Here is a 22,176-nt window from a genome sequence, read left to right as displayed (position 1 = left end):
CCACCCCTTCTGTCATACACCGCTCCTTACACCCGTGCCTCAGCAACTGAGACTACAAGGAACGAGAGGAAAGTGCCCTAAATTCAGATTGTGATGCAAGTATGTTTGGTAAGTACTGTGTCCTCACACAAGCACATAGTGTCACAAACTCGCTTCGAACCGCCACTAACACTTTTATTAGAACTCTTCAGTTCTTCCATGACAGCCACCTCCACTCTTTGAAGCCTGGTATCTGTAGTCCTTCATACAGGGTGGAAGAAGTAAAACAACAAGACCGACATGCAACGCGTTACTGGTCACCTCACAGCTGCCAGTGCTGCATGATGACTTAAGTAACATTTGCATATAAACAACAAACATAAAATCACGTTTTAGAATGAGAAGGGCGAATGGAGATGGTTATTACAGGGCTGGGCTGTAGTTCATTGGTTCAGAACGCCCCGCCCGTAAGATAGCCAGGGTTTCAAATCTCTGCTCCTATCCGTCGTTTCATCTGGTGTAACCCTCACACCAACGCACCCACCCCCATAGTACCTCTGGTCATTCTCATAACATTCACACCCCTCAGAATGACAAATCGCCACTTCTAGCTGCCTCGTCATGGGGTGGGAGTGGGAAGATGTGCACAGCAGGGAAAAAGGGATGGCCAATGCAGGTGACGCTTTTCTTTTGTATAGGAATTTCTGCTGGTGTCATAGCCCAGGGTTTGCGGTCTGCACTTGTATAGATGTGTATTCCATACAAGTGCACAGACAGCAAACCCTGGGCTAAGACGCCAGCAGGAAGGACTTTACAAAGGAAAAGCGTCACCTGCACTGCCATCCCTTTCCCCCTGCTGTCTGTGCACTTGTATGGAATACACATCCACGGTGCTGCTCAACAGATAAATGGTGAACATGCCATGGATCTGTCTCTTTTTGCATACAAGGGCACCAACGAAGAAGTAGAGGAGGCCCTGGCAAGGAGAAACCAGGATACATTTGACCCACACCTATCTAGAAAGTGAGACCTTCGGGAAGGGGCTGGATGCCAGGACAGCAGTGCTGCTGATCAGCCCGACTCCACTGAATAGTATCAGAAGAGCAGGCAGCAGTTTTTAAGTAAGTTCCAGTAACTTTAATGCATTCTACAGCATCACCAGTATTACCTACTGGCTGCATATCTAGGTTACTCTAAGTGAACAGTGTTCTAGACTTACATGCATGGAAACGTCAAGGAGGACAGTCCCCTCCGTATTATGCAAATGTAGTGTAAGCTTGTAGGGGCAGATTTACAAGCCCCTTGGCCCACTTTTGGATCACTTTTCCCATGTTAACAGTGATGCTAAATTGGTGCAAGGGGCTTGTAAATCTGCCCCGTTGTGTTCAGCTTTTGGGGTGCCAGTGGGGTAATTTTAGTGTTCAGGGTGGGTATGGGTTTTGGGGTGCCAGGGGGTAATTTCAGAGTTCAGGGTTGTAATGGGTTTTAGGGTGCCAGGGGGTCATTTTAGAGTATAGGGTGGATATGGGTTCTGGGCTACCAGGGGTAATTTTAGGGTTCAGGGAATGTATGGGTTTTAAGTGGCCAGGGGGTAATTTTAGGGTTCCGTGTGGTAATGGGTTTTGGCGTGCCAGGATGTAATTTTAGGGTTCAGGATGGGTATGGGTTTTTGGGTGCCAGGGAATAATTTTAGGGTTCTGGGTGGGTATGAGTTTTGGTGTGCCAGGGATAATTTTAGGGTTCTGGGGTGCCAGGGGTAATTTTAGGGTTCAGGGTGGGTGTGGGTTTTGGGGTACCAGGGGGTAATTTTAGGGTTCAGGATGGCAATGAGTTTTGGGGTGCCAGGGGGTCATTTTAGAGTTCAGGGCAGGATGGGTTTTAAGGGGCCAGGGGGGTAATTTTAGGGTTCATGGCGGTATGAGTTTGGGGGGGGGGGTAATTTTAGGGTTCAGGGAGGGTATTGGTTTAGGGGTGCCAGGTGGATAATTTTAGGGTTCATTGTGGGTATGGGTTTTGGGGTGCCAGGGGGTAATTTTAGGGTTCAGGGAATGTACGGGTTTTAAGGGGCCAGGGGGTAATTTTAGGGTTCCGTGCGGTAATGGGTTTTGGCGTGCCAGGATGTAATTTTAGGGTTCAGGATGGGTATGGGTTTTTGGGTGCCGGGGGTAATTTTAGGGTTCAGGTTGGGAATGGGTTTTAGGGTGCCGGGGGTAATTTTAGGGTTCAGGGCGGGTATGGGTTCTGGGGAGCCATGGGTAATATTGGGGTTCATGGTGGAAATGGGTTTTGGTGTGCTAGGAGGTAATTTTAGGGTTCAGGGTGAGTATGGGCTTTGGGGTACCAGGGGGTAATTTTAGGGTTCAGAGTGGCAATGAGTTTTGGGGTGCCATTTTAGGGTTCAGGGCAGGATGGGTTTTAAGGGGCCAGGGAGCTAATTTTAGGGTTCATGGCGGTATGAGTTTGGGGGGGAGGGGTAATTTTAGGGTTCAGGGTGGGTATCTGTTTTGGGGTGCCAGGTGGATAATTTTAGGGTTCATTGTGGGTATGGGTTTTGGGTTACCAGGGAAAATTTTAGGGTTCAGGGTGGGTATGGGTTCTGTGGTGCCAGGGGGACAATTTTAGGGGTCAGGGCGGTTATGGGATTTGGGTTGCCAGGGGCCTAATTTTAGGGATCAGGGAATGTATGAGTTTTAAGGGGCCAGGGGGGTAATTTTAGGGTTCAAGCGTGCTCTAACTGTTGTCCAGTTTCAAATGCAGAATTCCCCACTTTTTTTTCTCAGCTTGGCCTGAGCATTACCGAATCCTGATTGTCTGCCATTTTAGCCCAACCCCTATTGATTAACATTAGCCACGCCCCTTCATTTGCTAGGTTAGCCCCAACCCTGAAAAAATTTCTGCGGATGCCCTTGGTGCAGGGATCTCCTTTCCAGTTATTGGCCTCCCATTGCCTTTTATTCTAACAGGGTTTTATAAAAAGGCAGGGCATGTAGTCTTTTGATGTGGCACTCTTTTTGAAAGGCCGGTTTTGGATCTTGCTGGAGAATCGGATTGCCATTCATTCAGCAGTGACCATGCAGGGCGCCGTCGATGACGTCCACAGACAGCCAGGCCGTCCCTCTGGGGAATGTCAACGATGATCGATAACATCTTCAGCAAAATGGCCTCAAAGATTCCTGGTGCACTTTGGGAAAGCTCAACAGGTCAACTGTAGGGCACAAACCTGAGTTCTAAAGGAGTAAGCAAAGCTGTATCCATAAGATTCACAACTCTTTGAATCAGAACAGCACGTAAAAGAAGAACACAACTCTTTATGGCAAAAAGCTATGCAACTGATTACAAAATCAATAACACAAGACATTAACAACAGCTGTTTTCTTACTAGAAATCCTTTTTAATTTCACAATAAAACACTTCTTTGGTAATAAAAAATATTTAATCAAAACACTACATTCATATAAAATATTACATTATTCATTTTTAATTTACAAGTAATTTAAAATGTGCTGTACAAAAGCGGACAATTTCAAAGTCATTCATAATTACAACTTGAGCAGTCTTGGGGTTCAACGCTAACCAGTGCAGCTCGAGTCTCACGTAGCCCACGTCGTCATTGAGAAGGGTGGTGCGGGGTATCGACCCCGCGCCTGCACCGCCAGCTTCTTCCGCAGTTCCCGCACTTCCGTCATCAGTTCACGTTCTCTGCATTCCAAATCGCCTCTTCCACGGTCTAGGGAAACTTAAAAGGAAAAACGGGTTTCAATTAAAAGCGGTCAAAAGTAGAAAATATCTCTTAAGTGTGAGTTATAAGTAACATAACACTTAGAAAGATAGCATTAGGAGAAAATATTAATATTTAGGATTTATTTATTTTACAGTATCTCTGAAGAGCGAATGTTAAGACGTTGGCATCTTGGCAGGGTTCAGTTTGCATAGCCATTGTAGAATAACCTCCAGCATAAAAATCAACATAAACAGCATGGTTTTTAAGAGTTTTCTAAATTTAAGTAAGCTTTTCTGCTTTTGGAATCAAAGAAAGAATATTCCATACTTGAGAAGCAGCCTCCACAGAACACCCCACCCCCCCACCCAAACCCCACCCACCACCACCACCAGGAGTAGAGCAGTGGTCGTCAACATTTTTAATGCCACAGCGCCTGAGGTGTAAAGAAAAACCAACAACAAAAAAAAACACTGTGGCCCCAGTATAAAACCTTTTTTTTTTTCTTCAAATTATTCTATAACACAGACAATCTTTAAATATGTGTAAACAAGTTTAAGCATTGCATATATCCATAAAAAAAATACAACCAAAATACATGATTGCAAACATACGATTCTGGTCAACCAGGTTTTACTAAAGTGTAAAAGTATCATTCAGTGACCCACCCCCTTTGACACCTACTCCCAGTCATATGAATGACAAAAGATGTTAGTAATGGACCATTACAAAGTGGCCTCCTGTCCCCTTTTTCTTTCAGTAAAATTAAAGCACTGTTATCAGCATGATGATTCTCTTGGACAGTGCCTGGCGACCCCAAATACCCCTGTGTCCCTCCCCGCCCAACTCCCACTCCCCGACCAGGAAGAATTAGGGCACCCAGTTTGAAGACCTCTGCCTAGAAGATTTTCCAAGCAGTGTTCAGTGCTGCATCTCTATGACGGTGTGCAGGCAGCTGAATCGAGGTTCGAGCTGGGCACAGGGCTCTGGCCGAGTAATGTATCCCCCCCCCCCCCAACATGGGCGAGCCTGTGCCTATGGAGTTCCCAAGGGGATAGAGCCAAGTTGAGCAAGCCTACGAGGGAAAGGCCAGCGGCTGACACAGTGCACAGAAGCAGTGCACAGAAGCGGTTGGCTGGAGCCGATGTGGCTTGTGCTGCCGGTGATCTTATATTTCCCTCCATCACCAACTCCCCCCAAATACCCATCAGGCCTTATGCTCCAAAGAACAGCTGCCAGTCTTTAGCATTAGCCTCATCACACTGCATTGGAGACGCTGGCCCTTGCAGCATGGCGGGTGGGCAAAGTTGAAGGAGTACCAACTACCAACTGCCCATGCTCAATACTCAACCTTCGACTTCTTACTCCAACTGACCCTAGCTAGTACTGCACCAGCTCTTCAGGTTGAGGTCTCTATACTACCCCAGCTTCTGGTGTGGATGCAGAGAATCTCGGCCTTTGGCGCTGAGGCCCCAGGCGACTTGTCTGCTCGTGCATCCTCTTAGGTCCTCCAGAATATACCTGGTCTCATTGACTACCTCAAAGTCCTGTGACCCATCTACTGAAGGTCTAAGATCATTACAGTATTGGGACCAAAGGGTCAAGCTGGGTCTGTCGGCTCAAGGCTGGCTCAATGGCCCTGCAGATCATTCCTTCATAGCTCATCTCAGTGCATCACCACAGCAGTCTCAGTTACTGTCCAGGGCTAGGTCCAGGTCTGGGTAGGCCATTGGAAGCTGCTGAGCACTACTGGGCTTCCCAGAACAACAAAAATAATCAGTTACCCTCATGTGCAGGAGCTCAACATGACAGCACGTCACCAACTGCATCAAATTAAACAACATGAACCCATAACCCACTCCATGGTACCTGACATGGATAACACTGCGGAGCCACAAGCATACGTGCACAACCATCTCAACCACTACACTACTGCAGAAATCAATCCAGTTTGCTGAAGGTTACAGAAGCAGCGCTCTTTTCTAAACTCAAATTTAGACTCGGATTCCATCTATGGTCAAGAAAAACAATGACAGACCACTCTAAGTCAAAGCTGCCCATTAACCGAGAAACACAAGATACTTACCTTCGGTAACAATATATCTGTAAGAAACATTAGTAGTGATAGATACCTTACCTTAGAATTACCCCCAGGCGTCAGACTGGATCCGGAAAATTTTCGTCAGCAGTACCCCTGCACGCTGGTAGGCGTCGTCGCGCGGCTCTGGGTGCGTCGTTGGCGCCGGGATAACGTTGATGGAGCTACTTAGACGCGCCCACGCGCACTGACATCAGTTCTGTACACAAAGTTCTGCGCCAGGAACGCAGAGCCATGCAAGAAACTGACCACTGGTGCCATCAACTAGGGCCCTGAAAGGGATAACCTTAACCCTAGAAATCAGTTCGCAGAACTGGGAGGATGGGTGGGGCGGTAAGGAATCTATCACTACTAATGTTTCTTACAGATATATCGTTACCGAAGGTAAGTAACTTGTGCATCTGAAAGAAACATGTAGCGATAGATTCCTTACCTTAGAATAGATACCCCAGCAATACTAACCCCGGTGGTGGGTCTGCGAACCCAGATCACACCAGAAAGTCCTGGAGAACAGACCGGCCAAAGAAGCTATCTCTCCGAACTTGGCTGTCCAGGCAGTAATGCTTGGGAAATGTGTGCAGCGAGGCCCATATAGCTGCCTGATAGATGTCATGGAAGGGAACTCCCCGTCCCAAAGCAGTAGTGGTTGCCGTCACCCTAGTAGAATGGGCACGTAGCCCCACCGGAGGCTCCTTTTTAGCCAAAGAATAACAAGCCTTGATGCACAGAATGACCAATGGAGAGATGGTGCGCTTATGCACCGCCCGAACTTTCTTGGTGCCCACGTAGCCAACAAAGAGCTGGTCATTCACCCGGAACTGTTGTGTGCGGTTGAGCTAGAATGAGAGCTCATGTTTTTGGTCCAAACGGTGGAGCCTCTATTCCTCTTTAAAATTATGCGGAGGCAGAAAGAAGGTGGACAATGTGATGGTCTGCCCGATGTGAAAGGCAGTGACAACCTTTGGCAGAAAAGATGGACAGATCCGTAGAACAACTTTGTTCGGATTGACTGACAGAAAAGGAGGTTTAGAAGAAAAAGCCTGGAGCTCACTCACTCTTCTGGCAGAGGTGATGGCAACCAGGAAAGCAGTCTTTAAAGGGAGAAGACGAAGAGAAGAGTTGTGAAGTGGCTCAAAAGAGCACACATCAAATAAGTTAGAACTAGGTTCAAGTCCCACTGAGGCATTATGAAAGGAACAGGAGGGAAAAGAGAAGTAATGCCTTTTAAGAATCTATTTACAACGGGGGACTTGAAAAGGGAAGGCTGATCTGGAAGCCGTAAAAAGGCTGAAATGGCAGAGAGATAGCCCTTGATAGTGCCAGGAGCAGAGCCCTGCTGGGCCAAAGAGAGGAGAAATAGATGGACCTTTGAAAGAGGGGCAGAAAGGGGATCCACAGCCTTTGCTGTGCGCCATGCCACAAATTTATTCCACCTGCAGGCGTATACCGTTTTAGTGGCGGTATGCCTGGTTGACAAGATAACGTCACACACTTCGGGAGGCAGGTCGAAAGACGTCAACTGCCGCTGTTCAATCTCCTCGCAAGGAGGTGGAGACTGGACAGGTTGGGATAGAGAACCCTCCCCTGCTGCTACGACAGAAGATCCTTCCGAACAGGCAGACGGATCGGGGGATCGATCACCATGCTGAGTAGCTCGGGATACCATACTCTTTGAGCCCAGTCCGGAGCCACAAGAATAACTTGGGCCCGGTCGCGCTTGATCTTCTTCAGCACTCTGGGTAGAAGTGGTATAGGCAGAAAGGCGTATAGTAGACCGTAACTCCACTCGCGATGAAAAGCGGTGCCTAGTGAGTGCTGCCTTGGAAATTCCAACGCGCAGAACTAAGGACACTGCACGTTCTCTTCGGTGGCGAATAGATCTAACCAAGACATTCCCCACTGCTGAAAGAGACAGTGCGCCACATCCGAGTGCAGACACCATTCGTGATCCATCATGCACCAACGGCTGAGTTTGAGAACCTGCCAGGTGTTGAATAACAGGGACTTGCCCTGATGTTTCAGCCATGTCCAAAGGCGCAGAGCCTCTTGACAAAGGGTCCACGATCCAACCCCGCCCAACACCTGCACTACTCTCTCGACTACAGAGGGAAGGAATGCCTTCAGTGCAAGTCGGATCGCCCGAATCTCCAGAAGGTTGATATTGAGCCGGGCCTTCGCTGGAGACCAGAGGCCTCTAATCTCCACCTCTCCCATGTGGCCACCCCCATCCCAGGAGGGACACATCCGTCACCACTGTGTGCTTCGGTTGGAGAAGGGAGAGGGATCTGCCATTGACCCAATTGCGATTTGTGAGCCACCACTGCAAGTGTCGTGCAGTGCCCTACGAGATCTGGATGTGATCGGACAGGTTGCCCTGATGCTGTGCCCACTGGAACTTCAGGTCCCACTGCAGAGCTCGCATATGCCATCTGGCATGATCCACTAGCAAGATGCAGGAGGCCATCAGGCCCAGTAGCCGGAGGGTCATCCTGACCGAAACCTGGGATGGAGGCTGAAAGATCGGAATCATAGCCTGAATATATCGGGCTCGCTATTCGGGAGGATAAACCCGAAACTGCGCAGAGTCCAGAACCGCTCCGATGAAGAGGAGCTTCTGCGAGGGAATGAGGTTAGACTTCGGCAAATTGATGGAAAACCCCAGCAGATGCAGGAGGTTGGCTGTAGTCTGGAGGTGGGAGACGACTGTCTGAGGCGAGCCCGCCTTCAACAACCAGTCTTCAAGATAGGCGAAGACTGAAACCTCGATCTGCGCAGATGAGCTGCGACCACCGCCATTACCTTCGTGAAGGTATCAGGTAAGGCCAAAGGGGAGCATGGTGAACTGAAAATCTTGTGGCCTACTGTGAATCGCAGGTAACGCTGGAGGGTCGGCAGGATGGATATATGAAAATGAGCGTCCTGCAAATCCAACGCTATCATCCAGTCTTGCGCATCTAGGGCAGACAAGACCTAAGCAAGCATGAGCTACTTGAACTTCTCCGCCCGGAGGAAGCGATTGACGTTCTAAAGGTACCAGAAAGTAGTGGGAGTAACAACCACGACCTACTTCTGGCGTTGAAAAGCGCTCAATGGCCCCCTTGGCCAAGAGGGCCGCAACTTCCTGCTGGAGAAGTGCCAAGTGATCCCCCGACATGCGGTGGTACTGAGGTGGAATGGCTGGAGGGGTAATCGGACAATTTGCAGCACCTACTTGTCAGATGTGATGTTGCACCAGTGGGGGAGAGGATGGCGAATTCTGCCGCCCACTGGTGTTTGGTGGGCCTGAAAGACCGGACTAGGAAGGCTTTGTAGTGGATGCTGCGGGATGGAGGTGGACTGACCCGCCCTCTGGCCCCCAGAACCACGTCGACGGTTCCCACGTCCGAGGCCACGCTGAAGTTGTTGTTGCTGTGTCCTGTGGCCCTGCGAACGTGGTGGGGCACCCTTTCCGTGGCCACAAAAGGAGCGAAAAGCAGAAGGCGGAGGAGGCAGAGTGGCCGACAGGCCCAAGGACTTGGCCATAGCCCGGGAGTCCTTAAAGCGCTACAACGCACTGTCTGCTTTATTGCCAAAGAAGCAAATGCCATCAAAGGGCATGTCCATTAGTGTGTTCTGGACATCCCCTGAGAAGCCAGTGATCCTCAGCCAGGCGTGGCGCCTAAGCGCCACAGTCGTGGAAATCGATCTGCCCAGCCATTCGGTGGTGTCCAGCCCTCAACGTATGGTGCACTTAGCTGCGTCTCTCCCAGCAGCAATAGCCTGGGCCTCCTCCGGGCAGTTAGGCAGCACCTGCGCAACCGTGTCCCACAGAGAGTGGGAATAACGGCCTAAGAGGCGTGCGGTGTTCACCGACCACAGTCCTAAGCTGGCAGATGAAAACAGCTTTTTGCCAAGCTGCTCGAGCTTCTTGGATTCCCTTTCCGGAGGGGCGGAAGGGAACGCACTCTGGGAAGTAGAGGCTTGGACAACCAAGTTCTCAGGGGTGGAGCGTTGGGAGAGAAAGAGGGTGTCGCCCGGAGCCAGGCGATGGCGTCGGGCCACGTTCCTGTCCATAGAAGCCCCTGTGTTGGGCCTTGACCAGGTCCCTAAAAGAACATCAGACCGTGCTTCATTAACGGGCAGCAAGGGCTCCGAAGAGGCTGTCGCCGGCTGGAGAACTTCTGTCAGGAGGTTAGTCCTGAAGGCCACTGTAGGGAGTACAAGGAGGAGGGCCTCGGCTGCCCTACGCAACACCACTGCGTAACTGGCTTCCTCCTCCGTAGCAAATGTTTAGTGGAGACAGCATGCTAAGGTCAGGTGAGGTGTCACTGGCCTCCCCAAATCCTCTGCCCAATACGGATCATAAGCACACTCCTGTGCTAGAGGGTCCTTAGACCCCTCCCAGTCCTTCCCTTCCTCCGAAGTCTGTGGAACAGGCTGAAAATAAGGAGGAGGGACATAAGGCAAAAGGGCCCCATCGGCATCGGAATAGGCGCCGGGTGGAGCCCCGATCCGGCACCGTATCCGATTCGGGGCTGAACATGGGAACGACGTTGTCTCGAGGAGCGGACGACGATGTAGACGTTTGGACCACCAAGCTCTCAGAGGTGGGGTGTTGGGTGAGGAAGTTTGGGTCCCCAGGTGAAGGGAGGGTGAGGGGTTAGGGGGGTGGCGGCGGGCGGTTGTCCTGTTCACTGGGCTGTGCTGGGCTTGGACCAAGTTTCCAGTAGGGCATCTGTCAGTGCGTCATTAAATGAGAGCAGCTGTTCGGAAGTGGAAGCTCCCGCTTGTAGCACTTGCGTCAAGATGTTAATCTTGACTGCCACGAGGGCAACTCGAGACCCAGGACCTCAACAGCCCTCTTCACCTCCTCTGTAGCCACAGTAGGGGAGAAAGCACCTCAGTATCGGGGGATGTGTACACACAAATGGAATTACTGAGTTCCCTATACCATTCTATACCTTCCTAACTTTTTAACTGGTATTCTAAAGGGTCCAGTAAACCCTCTCATTCTTCTCCGAGGCCTATGCCTTCAGAATAGGGCTCAGGCGCCAACCTAAGGCACGGGTGTCCTTCCTGGCGACGCCAGAATTGGCATCAGTCGTCTCCGTTCTGGCTATGTGTCAGAGTCATGGATTTAAATGGGTCTGGCACCGTCAGTGGGTGCTGATGGCACTGGGAGCATCAGTATCAGAGCCAGAGTCAGGAGAGGTCACTGTGGCACGACCGACGCCAGCCTAGATCTGGGAACGGCTCCACGAGGGCCCTTTGAAGCAGAGGCCAAAGTGGCCGGCGCCGAACCGGATGGGGCCCCCTCTGACCAAGAAGGGCCTGGAGTTGTGCCAACGGGTTTGAGCCACTCATATACACGGCGCAAAGCCTCATAACATTCTTTTACCTGAGAGGGGGTCGCTCCGACTCCTGGAGAAGCTTGGAGGCTCGGAGTTGGCCCTTGCATCAATTCTGAACCACAGTGCCTTGAACCGTGATGCTCCGTCATCGTGTCAGCCAACAGACAAGGAGAAGTTGAAGCATGCTTAGACTTCTTATGCTTTTTGCCCGAATATGCCGATGAACTGGAATGGGAGAAAGATGACTTGGAGCTCCTTGAGCAGTCTCGCAACCTCCCTCTTGATCGAGATCGCTGAAGAGTCGTGCAATACAGCATCGCCTGCCGAGCAGCTAGAAGCTTCAGGGACCATTCCCTCAAAACCTTCGGAGCCATGGTCCAGCAGTCAAAGCATAACTTGAGTCGTGGCTGCGCGTGAGACACCGCAGAGACACGAGGTGTGGGTCTGTAACTGACATGGTGCAATGACAGGCGCAACAGTTTCAACCATGTCTTTCTCAAAGTCATCCTCAACATAACCAGGAGGAAGAATTCCTCAAAAAAGAACTCGTCGAAAATATTCTGTCAAAAACCGACAGACAGTTAGCTCTTTGTCCAGATCAGTGCTAACTGCCTAGGAAAGAAAAGAGGTGGCATCAGCATGCTGAGTTGGGCATATATAGGTGATGCGGACGCCCCTTCCAGTGCGGATGACGCAAACATCGATTGACACCACCTACCGGCACGCAGGGGTATTGCTCAAGCAAATATCTTCCAGATCCAGTATGCCGCCTGGGAAATTCAAAGGTAAGGAATCTATGGCTAGATGTCTCTATCATATTTAGGACTACTGAAACATCACTAAACTGGTGGAGAACATGAACCAAACTGTACAGTCCTTTGGACAATGCATCTCCAAACTTGCACACCTGAATGACATCATTGATTTAATATAGCTGCTACCCATGAAACTTCACTTAACCAACTGGCAATAAAAGTGTCCGGGGGTGTCTGGGCAAATTTCAACTGTATATGAGTAAGAAACACCTGAAAAAATTAAGGAAGCGAAATAAAAACCTGACTGGATCATCAGCAAAGCCTTGCGGGTCTCCGACAATGAATGAGGCAGGGAGAAGGAAGGCATTTCCACTATCTAATGTAACAGAACGCTCAACAATACAAACGTCAAACAACGAAGAATGTGCTAAAACGTCTAAGAGCAAACAACATCTTCTTCAAAGTCTTGCTTTCCCAGTATGAAATCTAGAGACAGCCAAATAGTTGCTAACAGCCTTCAACATCAACCAGTGCTGTCCAAAAAGATGTCCCATACAAATCAACTGTGCCTTCCTGCGTGGGCCTTGGATCCAGGCCCAATAAAGATTTACTTACCAACTCCTCACCACCACGACGGTACACATAATGAGATTAAGCCCAGGTCAGTGAGTTATACCCTAGACCCAGTTAAAACCGTTGCAGACGGCCTGGCTTTGATCCTCAAAACCCTATCTAACTCTTGCAACTACTCTCAGGCGCCACTACTTGTCTGGTCAGTCAAACTGAATGCACTGATCATCTTTAGTCAACCTCATTAATAGGAGAGACAGCAACAGTTCTCCATCCAAAACGGCAACCATCAGGCTCTCTGGGTGTAACTCCCAATCTCTCACTTCCCTGATGTAGGCAAACACCATTCTATAGAGATTGATTTCCACCCAATGTACAAATCTTAAGGGAGTCATGACATCTTCAATTGGCAAAATATTATTAGCCTGTTTTTGTCACTTTCCAAAACTAGAAGAAGTCAAGTCAGTTGACTTAATTAGTTAATTATCGTGTTTATAGACAGGATATATAACATCAATGCTCTTACGCAGACAACCTGGGAATCCACCATGTTTACATCAAGAATTTGGGGGCGCTGCACAGACCTGGAAGCCTGGGGCATACAAATCACTGAGGACGACACTCTGATATATCCTGTGAGCACGCTACAAAATCACAACACGACCGGATAGGCTTAAATAACAAACTTCTACCAAAGTCCTGACAATAAACCCACAAGACAACATGAACATTACCATCCCGAAGGAGCTTCCTCAACATGACTATCAACTTTCCTACAACTGGCATTCACCCATCATCAAGGGGCAATACACCTTCTACCTAAAGGCACAGGATCCATCAACAATGAGCCCAATCATTTGCTCCGAATCTGCTCCTAGAATATTGCTGGCATTCAACGACAGCTGAAACATGGTGAGGCCAATTTAACAGCTTTTTGTCTTTAGCAATTCTGACATTGTCTGCCTATAGGAATCTTGGGACCATTGTCACTTCCATCTAACAAACTTTAATATTTTTGAAGTCAGAGACAAAAAAACACGATGAGTTGAGCAACTGGTGGCATTCTGATGCTAATTAACAATCCCCTCAGGGTCAATTGTGCGCTAATTGGTCCCACCTCAAACTATTTCTTAACTGTCCTACTAGGGACCCCAGACAAAATAGCACTAAAGAACAAGTTACTTACCTTCGGTAACGCTTTTTCTGGTGGACACAGTATCTGCCTGTGGATTCCTCACCTTGTGAATATGCCCCTGCGTCAGCAATATCCCCCTGCGTCAGCAACATTCGGAAATTCTTTTGTAGCTTCGCGCTGACGTGGATGACGTCATAGAGGCACAGCATCGCACGCGGCTCCGCTGACGTCACCGACTCCATAATAGACCCACGTCGGTGTGATGACATTAGTTCTGCCCTTTTTTCCGTGCCTTCGAGTCACACGGACGGATCAACAACAGTAGATATACACACCAAGTACATAGTACCAAATAATCAAAATAACACACACAGTGTGTAGCCAATGCAGGAAAGCAATTATAATAACACATTTCCTTTGACAACAAAATATCAACATTACAGTAAATCAGGTATAGAAGAGTGGACAACGGGGAGGCAGGTGGGTCAGTGAGGAATCCACAGGCAGATACTGTATCCACCAGAAAAAAGCGTTACCGAAGGTAAGTAACTTGTTCTTCTGATGGATACATCTGCCAATGGATTCCTCACCTTGTGAATAGAGTCCCACAGCAGTCCCCACTCCCGGAGAAGGGTGTCCACTCTCCTATACCAGAAAATCCTGGAGGACAGAACGCGCAAAGTGGCCGTCCCTCCTCACTTCGGAATCCAAGCAGTAATGCTTCGCGAAAGTGTGGAGGGAAGCTCAAGTCGCCGCTCTACAAATGTCCTCTACAGGCACACCCCTAGACAGAGCAGATGTAGCAGACCTTGCTCTAGTGGAATGAGCTCTTAAACCTTCAGGAGGTTCCTTATCCGCCAGAGAGTAGCATATCTTGATGCACAAGACAATCCACCTCAACAGTGTGCGCTTGTGCACCGCCTTGCCTCTTCTGGCACCAATGAAACCCAGAAAGAGCTGGTCATCCACTCTGAACTCTCTGGTCCTGTCCAGGTAGAAGCTCACCGCCCTCTTAGGGTCCAGGCGATGAAGTCTCTCCTCCTCCTTGAAAGGGTGAGAGGGAGGATAAAAGGTTTGAAGGGTAATGGACTGCCCCAGATGGAAAGGAGTTACCACCTTAGGCAGAAAAGCAGCCCTGGTCCTGAGTAACATTCTTTCCGCATGAATGGTCAAGAATGGGGGCTATAAACTAAGAGCTTGAAGCTCACTTACCCTCCTTGCCGAGGTAATCGCAATCAGGAAGACCGTTTTAAAAGACAACAGTCTCAAGGGACACTTGTACAAAGGTTGAAAAGGTGAACCCATCAAGAAAGTGAGCACAAGATTCAAGTCCTATTGAGGTACAATAAAGGGAGTAGGAGGACATTTATTTGTAAGGCCTTTTAGAAACCTCAAAACTACAGGAGATTTAAATAAAGACGGCTGATCCGGCAAACAGAGAAATGCCGACAATGCTGATAGATAACCTTTGACTGTGGCTACAGCAAACCCTTGGTGAGCCAAAGAAAGCGCAAACTGAAGTATGTCAGATAAACGAGCCCTCAAAGGATCGATGGACTTCTCTCCACACCAAGCAACAAATTTAGACCCCTATAACAGTAGATAGACTTGGTGGAGTCACGCCTGGCCGATAAGATGACATCCACCATATCATGTGGTAGGGAAAAGGAATTTAGGTTGCCCGTTCAATCTACAGGCATGAAGGTGTAAGGTCTGGAGGTGGGGGTGTAGAACCTGCCCCTCCATCTGAGAGAGGAGATCTGCCCTGAGAGGGCACGAGGAGAGGTGGAGAAGATCTGTTTACCACACCCTTCTTGGCCAATCCGGGGCGATCAATATAACTTGGGCCCGGTCTTGGCGAATCTTCTTCAGAACCCGAGGAATCAAGGGTCTGGGAGGAAACGCGTAAAAGAGTTGAGAGTCACAACTCAACTGAAACGCGTCTCCCAGCGCTCCTTGCATCGGAAACTGGAGAATGCTCACTGCCCGTCATTCTGCATTCTCGTGAGTGGCAAACAGGTCCACCTGAGGAGTCCACCACGTCCGAAAGACTTGACGAACCACCTCCGGGTGAAGCCTCCACTCGTGGTCGGCTGAGAACTGCAGACTGAGACTGTCTGCACGCACGTTCAGAACCCCGGCCAGATGATTTGCCATCAGACAAATCGGATGGCCCTGAACCCAGGACCATAGACGCAGAGCCTCTCTGCAGAGGCAATGCGACCCTACTCCTCGCTGCTTGTTGACATACCACATCGCAGTCGTGTTGTCCGTCAGGACTTGCACCGACTGACAGCGATGGGAAGGAAGGAAGGCTTTGAGTGCCAAACGTATTGCCCGTAACTCTAGAAGGTTGATGTGAAGCAACCTTTCCTCTGGAGTTTAAAGACCCTTGACCTCCAGATCCCCCAGATGAGCACCCCACCCTAGAGTGGATTCATCCGTTATCACTGTGGCCACCGATGGAGGTAGCTGAAAAGGCTTTCCTTGATATAGATTGCCTTCCACCCTCCACCAAGACAGATCCGCCGCAGCTTCTCTGGAGATCCTGACTGACTCCCTGAGATCTCCGTTGTGCTGATACCACTGCCTGCGGAGGCACCACTGGAGCGCCCTCATATGCCAGCGTGCATGGTTGACCAACAGAATGCAAGAAGCCATCAGACCGAGCAGACGAAGGACCTTCAGGACTGGAACGACCGCTCCATTGGGGAAATAAAGGAATCATTTTCTGTATGTCGCGAATTCGTCGTGGAAGAGGAAATGCCCGACATACAGTTGTATCCAGTACCGCACCTATGAACAGGTTGCGCTGGGAGGGCACCAGGTGAGATTTGGGTATATTTATCGAAAAACCCAAACTGTACAACAACTGAGTTGTAACCTGCAGATGATGGAGCACCTTCTCTGGAGATTCCACTTTGATCAGCCAATCGTCCAAATAAAGGAATACCGGTATCCCTGGCTTTCTGAGATGTGCCGCCACCACAGCCATCACCTTGGTGAAGACGCACAAGTTACTACTTGTGTAACGATATATCTGTAAGAGACATTAGTTAGTGATAGATTCCTTACCTTAGAATATTCCCAGGCGTCAGACTGGATCCGGAAAGTTTTGCGTAGCAGTACCCTTGCGCGTCGGTAGGCGTCGTCTGCGTCTCCGCGTCCGTCGTCGGCGTCGTGATGACGTCGGAGTACTTAGACGCCGCCTCCGCGTGCTGACGTCAGTTCTTAGTCACAGCTTTTCCGCGCCAGAAGCGCAGAGCCATGACAAAAACCGACACTGGTGCCAAGAAACTAGGGCCCTGAAAGGGGATGACCTTAACCCTAGATATCGGTTCGCAGAACGGGGAGGATGGGTGGGTCGGTAAGGAATCTATCACTAACTAATGTCTCTTACAGATATATCTTTACACAAGTAGTAACTTGTGCATCTCAAAGAGACACGTTAGTGATAGATTCCTTACCTTAGAATAGATACCCCAGCAATACCATCCCTGTGGTGGTGGGTCTGCGAACCAATATTTACACCAGAAAGTCCTGGAGAACGGAGCGGCCAAAGTAGCCGTCTCTCGGGACTTGACTGTCCAGGCAGTAGTGCCTAGCAAACGTGTGCAACGAGGCCCACGTAGCTGCCTGGCAAATGTCCTGCAAGGGCACACCTCGGCCCAAGGCAGTTGTAGTGGCCGTGGCTCGAGTGGAATGAGCCCGCAGCCCAACAAGTGGTTCCTTCTTAGCCAAGGAGTAACACGCCTGAATGCACATGATAATCCATCGAGAGATGGTCCTCTTGTGCACTGCTTTCCCTTTCTTAGCGCCCGCGTACCCAACAAAGAGTTGATCATCCACCCGGAACTGGCGTGTGCGATCCAGATAGAACGAGAGCGCACGTTTTGGGTCCAGACGGTGGAGCCTCTCCTCCTCTCTCGAGGGGTGCGGAGGCGGAAAGAAGGTGGGCAATGTGATGGACTGCCCAATGTGGAAGGCCGTGACCACCTTTGGCAAGAAGGAGGGCCTAGTCCTCAAAACAACCTTGTCCGATGGACTGACAGGAAAGGAGGCTTACAAGAGAGGGCCTGGAGCTCACTCACTCTCCTGGCAGAGGTGATGGCTACCAGGAAGGCAGTCTTCAAAGAAAGAAGGCGAAGCGGACAGTTATGAAGTGGCTCAAAGGGAGCGCACATCAGAAAGGTTAGAACCAGGTTCAAGTCCCACTGAGGTATCACGAAAGGAACAGGAGGAAAGGTATGAGTGATGCCTTTCAGGAATCTGTTAACAATAGGGGACTTGAACAAAGAAGGTTGGTCAGGCAGCCTCAGAAAGGCTGAACGAGCAGAAAGATAGCCCTTGATAGTGCCCAGAGCAGAGCCCTGCTGGGCAAGAGAAAGAAGGAAGAGAAGAACCTCAGAGAGAGGCATTGAGGGGATCCACAGCCTTTGCTGTGCACCATGCCACAAATCTGTTCCACCTGCAGGCGTATACCGTCTTTGTGGAGGGACGCCTGGCTGCCAGAATGATGTTGCAAACTTCAGGAGGCAAGTCAAATGGCCTCAACTGTCGCCGCTCAATCTCCAAGCATGGAGGTGGAGACTGGACAGGTTCGGGTGGAGGACCGTCCCCTGCTGCTGCGACAGAAGGTCCTCCTGAAGAGGCAGACGAATCGGGGGATCGACTGACATGCTGAGTAGCTCGGGATACCAGTACCTTCGAGCCCAGTGCGGAGCCACAAGGATGACTTGTGCCCGGTCGCACTTGATCTTCTTCAGCACTCTGGGCAGAAGAGGTGTATAGGCGGAAAGGCGTACAACAGACCGCAGCTCCACTCGCGACGAAAAGCGTCTCCGAGCGAGCGCCGCCTTGGAAATTCCAACGCGCAGAACTGATGACATTGCGCATTCTCTTCGGTGGCGAATAGATCTAACCAAGGCTCTCCCCATCGCAGAAAGAGGCCTTGCGCCACGTCCGAGTTCAGACGCCATTCGTGATCCATCGAGCACCGACGGCTGAGTTCGTCCGCCCTGGCGTTCAGAGAACCGGCCAGGTGTTGAACCACCAGAGTCACGCCCTGATGTTCCAGCCATTGCCAGAGACGCAGAGCCTCCTGGCAAAGGGTCCATGACCCCACTCCGCCCTGTTTGTTGCAGTACCACATGGCGGTAGTGTTGTCGGTGAACACCTGCACTGCACTCCCTCGGACAGACGGGAGGAATTCCTTCAGTGCCAGACGAATCGCCCGCAGCTCCAACAGGTTGATATGGAGCCGGGACTCCGCCGGAGACCAGAGTCCTCTGATCTCCGCCTCTCCCAAGTGGCCTCCCCAGCCCTGGAGGGACGCGTCCGTCACAACTACGTGCTCCGGTTGGGGAAGGGAGAGGGATCTGCCGTTGACCCAATCGCGGTCCGTGAGCCACCACGGCAGCTGTCTCGCAGTGCCCTCAGAGATCAGGACATGGTCGGACAGGTTGCCCTGGTGCTGGGCCCACTGAAACTTCAGGTCCCACTGCAGAGCCCGCATCCGCCACCGTGCGTGATGCACTAGAAGGATGCAGGAGGCCATCAGCCCCAGAAGCCGCAGCGTCAACCTGACCGAAACCCAGGATAACGGCCGGAATACCGGAATCAGAGCCTGTATATCCCGGACCCGCTGTTCGGGCGGGTATACCCGAAACTGCGCCGAGTCGAGAACCGCTCAGATGAAAAGGAGCTTCTGAGAGGGGCACAGGTGTGACTTCGGCGCATTGATGGAAAATCCCAGCTGGTGCAGGAGATCCGAGGTGGCTGACGACTGTCTGGGGCGAGCCCGCCTTCAACAACCAGTCATCGAGGTAGGGGAAGACTGACACCCCTAACCTGCGCAGGTGAGCTGCGACCACCGCCATCACCTTCGTGAACACCCGTGGGGCGCTGGTAAGGCCGAAGGGGAGCACGATAAACTGAAAGTGCTCGAGGCCTACCGTGAACCGCAGGTAACGCCGGTGGGCCGGCAGGACGGGGATATGGAAGTATGCGTCCTGCAAGTCCAACGCTACCATCCAGTCTCCTGGGTCTAGGGCAGCCAAGACCTGAGCCAGTGTCAGGATTTTGAACTTCTCCTTCCGGAGGAAGCCGTTGACGTTCCTCAGATCCAAGATCGGGCGTAGGCCCCCTTTGCCCTTCTTGGGTACCAGGAAGAAGTGGGAGTAGCAACCACGACCTACTTCTGGCCCAGGAACGCGCTTGATGGCCCCCTTGGCCAAGAGGGCCGAAACTTCCTCCTGCAGGAGCCGCAAATGATCCCCCGATACGCGGTGGTGTTGCGGTGGCATGGCTTGAGGAGTCGTCTCGAAGGGGAGGGAGTAGCCCCTTCGGACGATCTGCAGCACCCACCTGTCCGAAGTGACTGTGCGCCAGTGAGAGAGGTGATGGCGGACCCTGCCTCCCACTGGCGTCACATGGGCCAAAAAGCACGGACTAGGAGGGTTTGGAGGCGGATGCTGCGGGGGCAGGTGTGGACTGGCTCCGCTTGTTCCCCCGACCGCCTCCACGGCGGTTTCCACGGCCGCCGCTGCGCTGGACGACAGTTTGCGGCGAGTGGCTGGCGGCACGCGTGGGGACGCCCCTTCCTTGGCCACGAAAGGAGCGAAAGGCACCCATTTGCTGGCGCAGGACCGAGAGGCCCAAGGACTTGGCCGTAGCCCTGGAGTCCTTAAAGCGCTCAAGCGCGTGGTCTGCCTTGTCGCCAAAGAGGCGACGGCCATCAAACGGCATGTCCATTAGTGTATTCTGGGCGTCTGCCGAGAAGTTGGCGGATCTCAGCCAGGCGTGGCGTCGTATCGCCACCGTCGTAGCCATCGCTCTGCCCAGCGAGTCAGTAGTATCCAGTCCGCACCTGATGGAATACTTCGCTGCGTCCCGGCCCTCCACTAGGGCTTGGCCGAGTTTGGCCCGTACCTCCAACGGGCACTCCGGCAGCACTTCCGCCACTGTTTCCCACAGAGAGTGGGTGTAACGGCCCAAGAGGCATGCGGTGTTGGAGGACCGCAGTTCCCAGGCTAAGGGACGAGAACACTTTCTTGCCGTAGGCCTCGTACCTCTTGGATTCCCGATCGGGGAGAGCCGTCGGGAATGCGGTCTGGGAGTTAGAGGCCTGGATAACCAGACTCTCGGGGGTGGGGTGGGTGGACAGGAAACTGGGGTCGCCCGGAGCCGGGCGGCGGCGTCTGGCCACGTTCCTATCTACAGGCGAACCTGTAGCGGGCCTGGACCAAGTGCCCAAAAGAACGTCCGTCAAGGCCTCATTAAACGGCAGCAGAGGCTCCGCGGAGCATGACTGCGGCTTAAGGACCTCAGTGAGGAGGTTAGTCCTCACGGCCACGACGGGGAGCTCAAGGACCAAGGCCTTGGCAGCCCTCATCAACACCACACCATAAGTTGCACCCTCCTCCGAAGCCACGGTAGGAGGAGAGACGAATCCAGTTTCTGGAGAGGTCTCCAGGCCACTGGCCTCCCCAAGATCTCCTGCCCAGTCCATGGTAGACTGACATTCCCTTGTCAGAGGGTCCTCAGACCCCTCCCAATACTCCTCTTCCCCCATCTCCTGATATTCAGGGTCATAAGCGAATGAGGACGGTTCACAGAGATGAAAATCTCCGACCGGCGTCGAGAGCGGCGCCGATAGGCATCGTCCCGACGTCGGAACCGATTGAGAGGAGGCATCGGGGACGGCGCCGGCCGAGGCCGACGCCGGAGGGGACACCATACGGACCGACGCCGGAGGGGTCGTAAGGTCCACCGGTGACGATCCATCGCCCGAGGAGGGCCCAGCGGAGCCCTGCGGCGCTGAGCCCGAAGGTGCCAACGACTCCGGGACCGCTGCACCCTGCGGCGCCGGGCCCGAGGGCGCCGGCGGTGTCGGGATCATGGAGCCCTGCGGCGCCGAGCCCAAAGGCGCCGGGCGGCGTCGAGGAAGAAGCACCCGACGGCGTCGGGGTCGTAGCCCCCGAACCACTAGGGCCCCCAGACGGGTTCGCTGGGCCCGAAGGCGCCGTGGAACCCGTCGGAGAAGAAAGGGACCTCATGGCCATGAGGAAACGCTCAATCTCCTCCGGCGTCGCGTTCAGCCCAGGGACCGGGGGGTATGGAGCCGAACGCGGCGCCCGCAACTCCCGAGGAGCCGCGTGGGCGGTGTCACTCGAACCCCCGGCCGCGTCGCGCGAGCATCGGGGGGAGTCAGAAGAGCGATGATGTCTCTTCGACTTCTTGTGTTTCTTACCTGACGACTTGGACCCAGAGGAGTGGCGCCGACTCCCGGAGCTGTGACGGCTCCGTCCCCGCGACCGGTCCCTCGACCTCGCGTGGGACCGGGACCTCACACGGCGCGGGGCCGACTGGCGGATCTCGAGTCGCCTGCGGGACCGCTCCCGCCTGGCCTTCCTCGACAGGGCCCGACAGTCGGAGCAGGCCTCGTCGTCATGGTCGACGCCCAAACACATCAGGCACAAGCGGTGGGGATCCGTGACCGACATGGTTCGGTCGCACTCGTCGCAATGCTTGAAGCCGGGCATCCCTAACGGCACCGTCGGAGTTGTAAAGACTTCGAAAAGGGATCAAAA

General features: G+C 52.1%; 1 protein-coding gene across 2 annotated transcripts in view; it reads right to left on the bottom strand.

The window, feature by feature from the left end:
- Positions 1-3,349: 3,349 nt before the first annotated feature.
- The window catches only part of TBC1D31 (TBC1 domain family member 31), a 696,792-nt gene continuing 677,965 nt past the window's right edge, over positions 3,350-22,176 (bottom strand). For both annotated transcript variants that reach the window (XM_086966171.1, XM_086966170.1), the window contains exon 22: positions 3,350-3,715. In XM_086966171.1, the coding sequence (XP_086822297.1) occupies positions 3,570-3,715 (146 nt within the window). In that variant the 3' untranslated portion in view covers positions 3,350-3,569. The remainder of the gene's footprint in view (positions 3,716-22,176) is intronic.

The sequence above is a fragment of the Lissotriton vulgaris genome, chromosome 4_1 (genome assembly GCF_964263255.1).
Source record: "Lissotriton vulgaris chromosome 4_1, aLisVul1.2, whole genome shotgun sequence".
In the NCBI taxonomy this organism is placed as follows: Eukaryota; Metazoa; Chordata; class Amphibia; order Caudata; family Salamandridae; genus Lissotriton; species Lissotriton vulgaris.
This window is presented reverse-complemented; position numbering and strand designations above follow the sequence as displayed.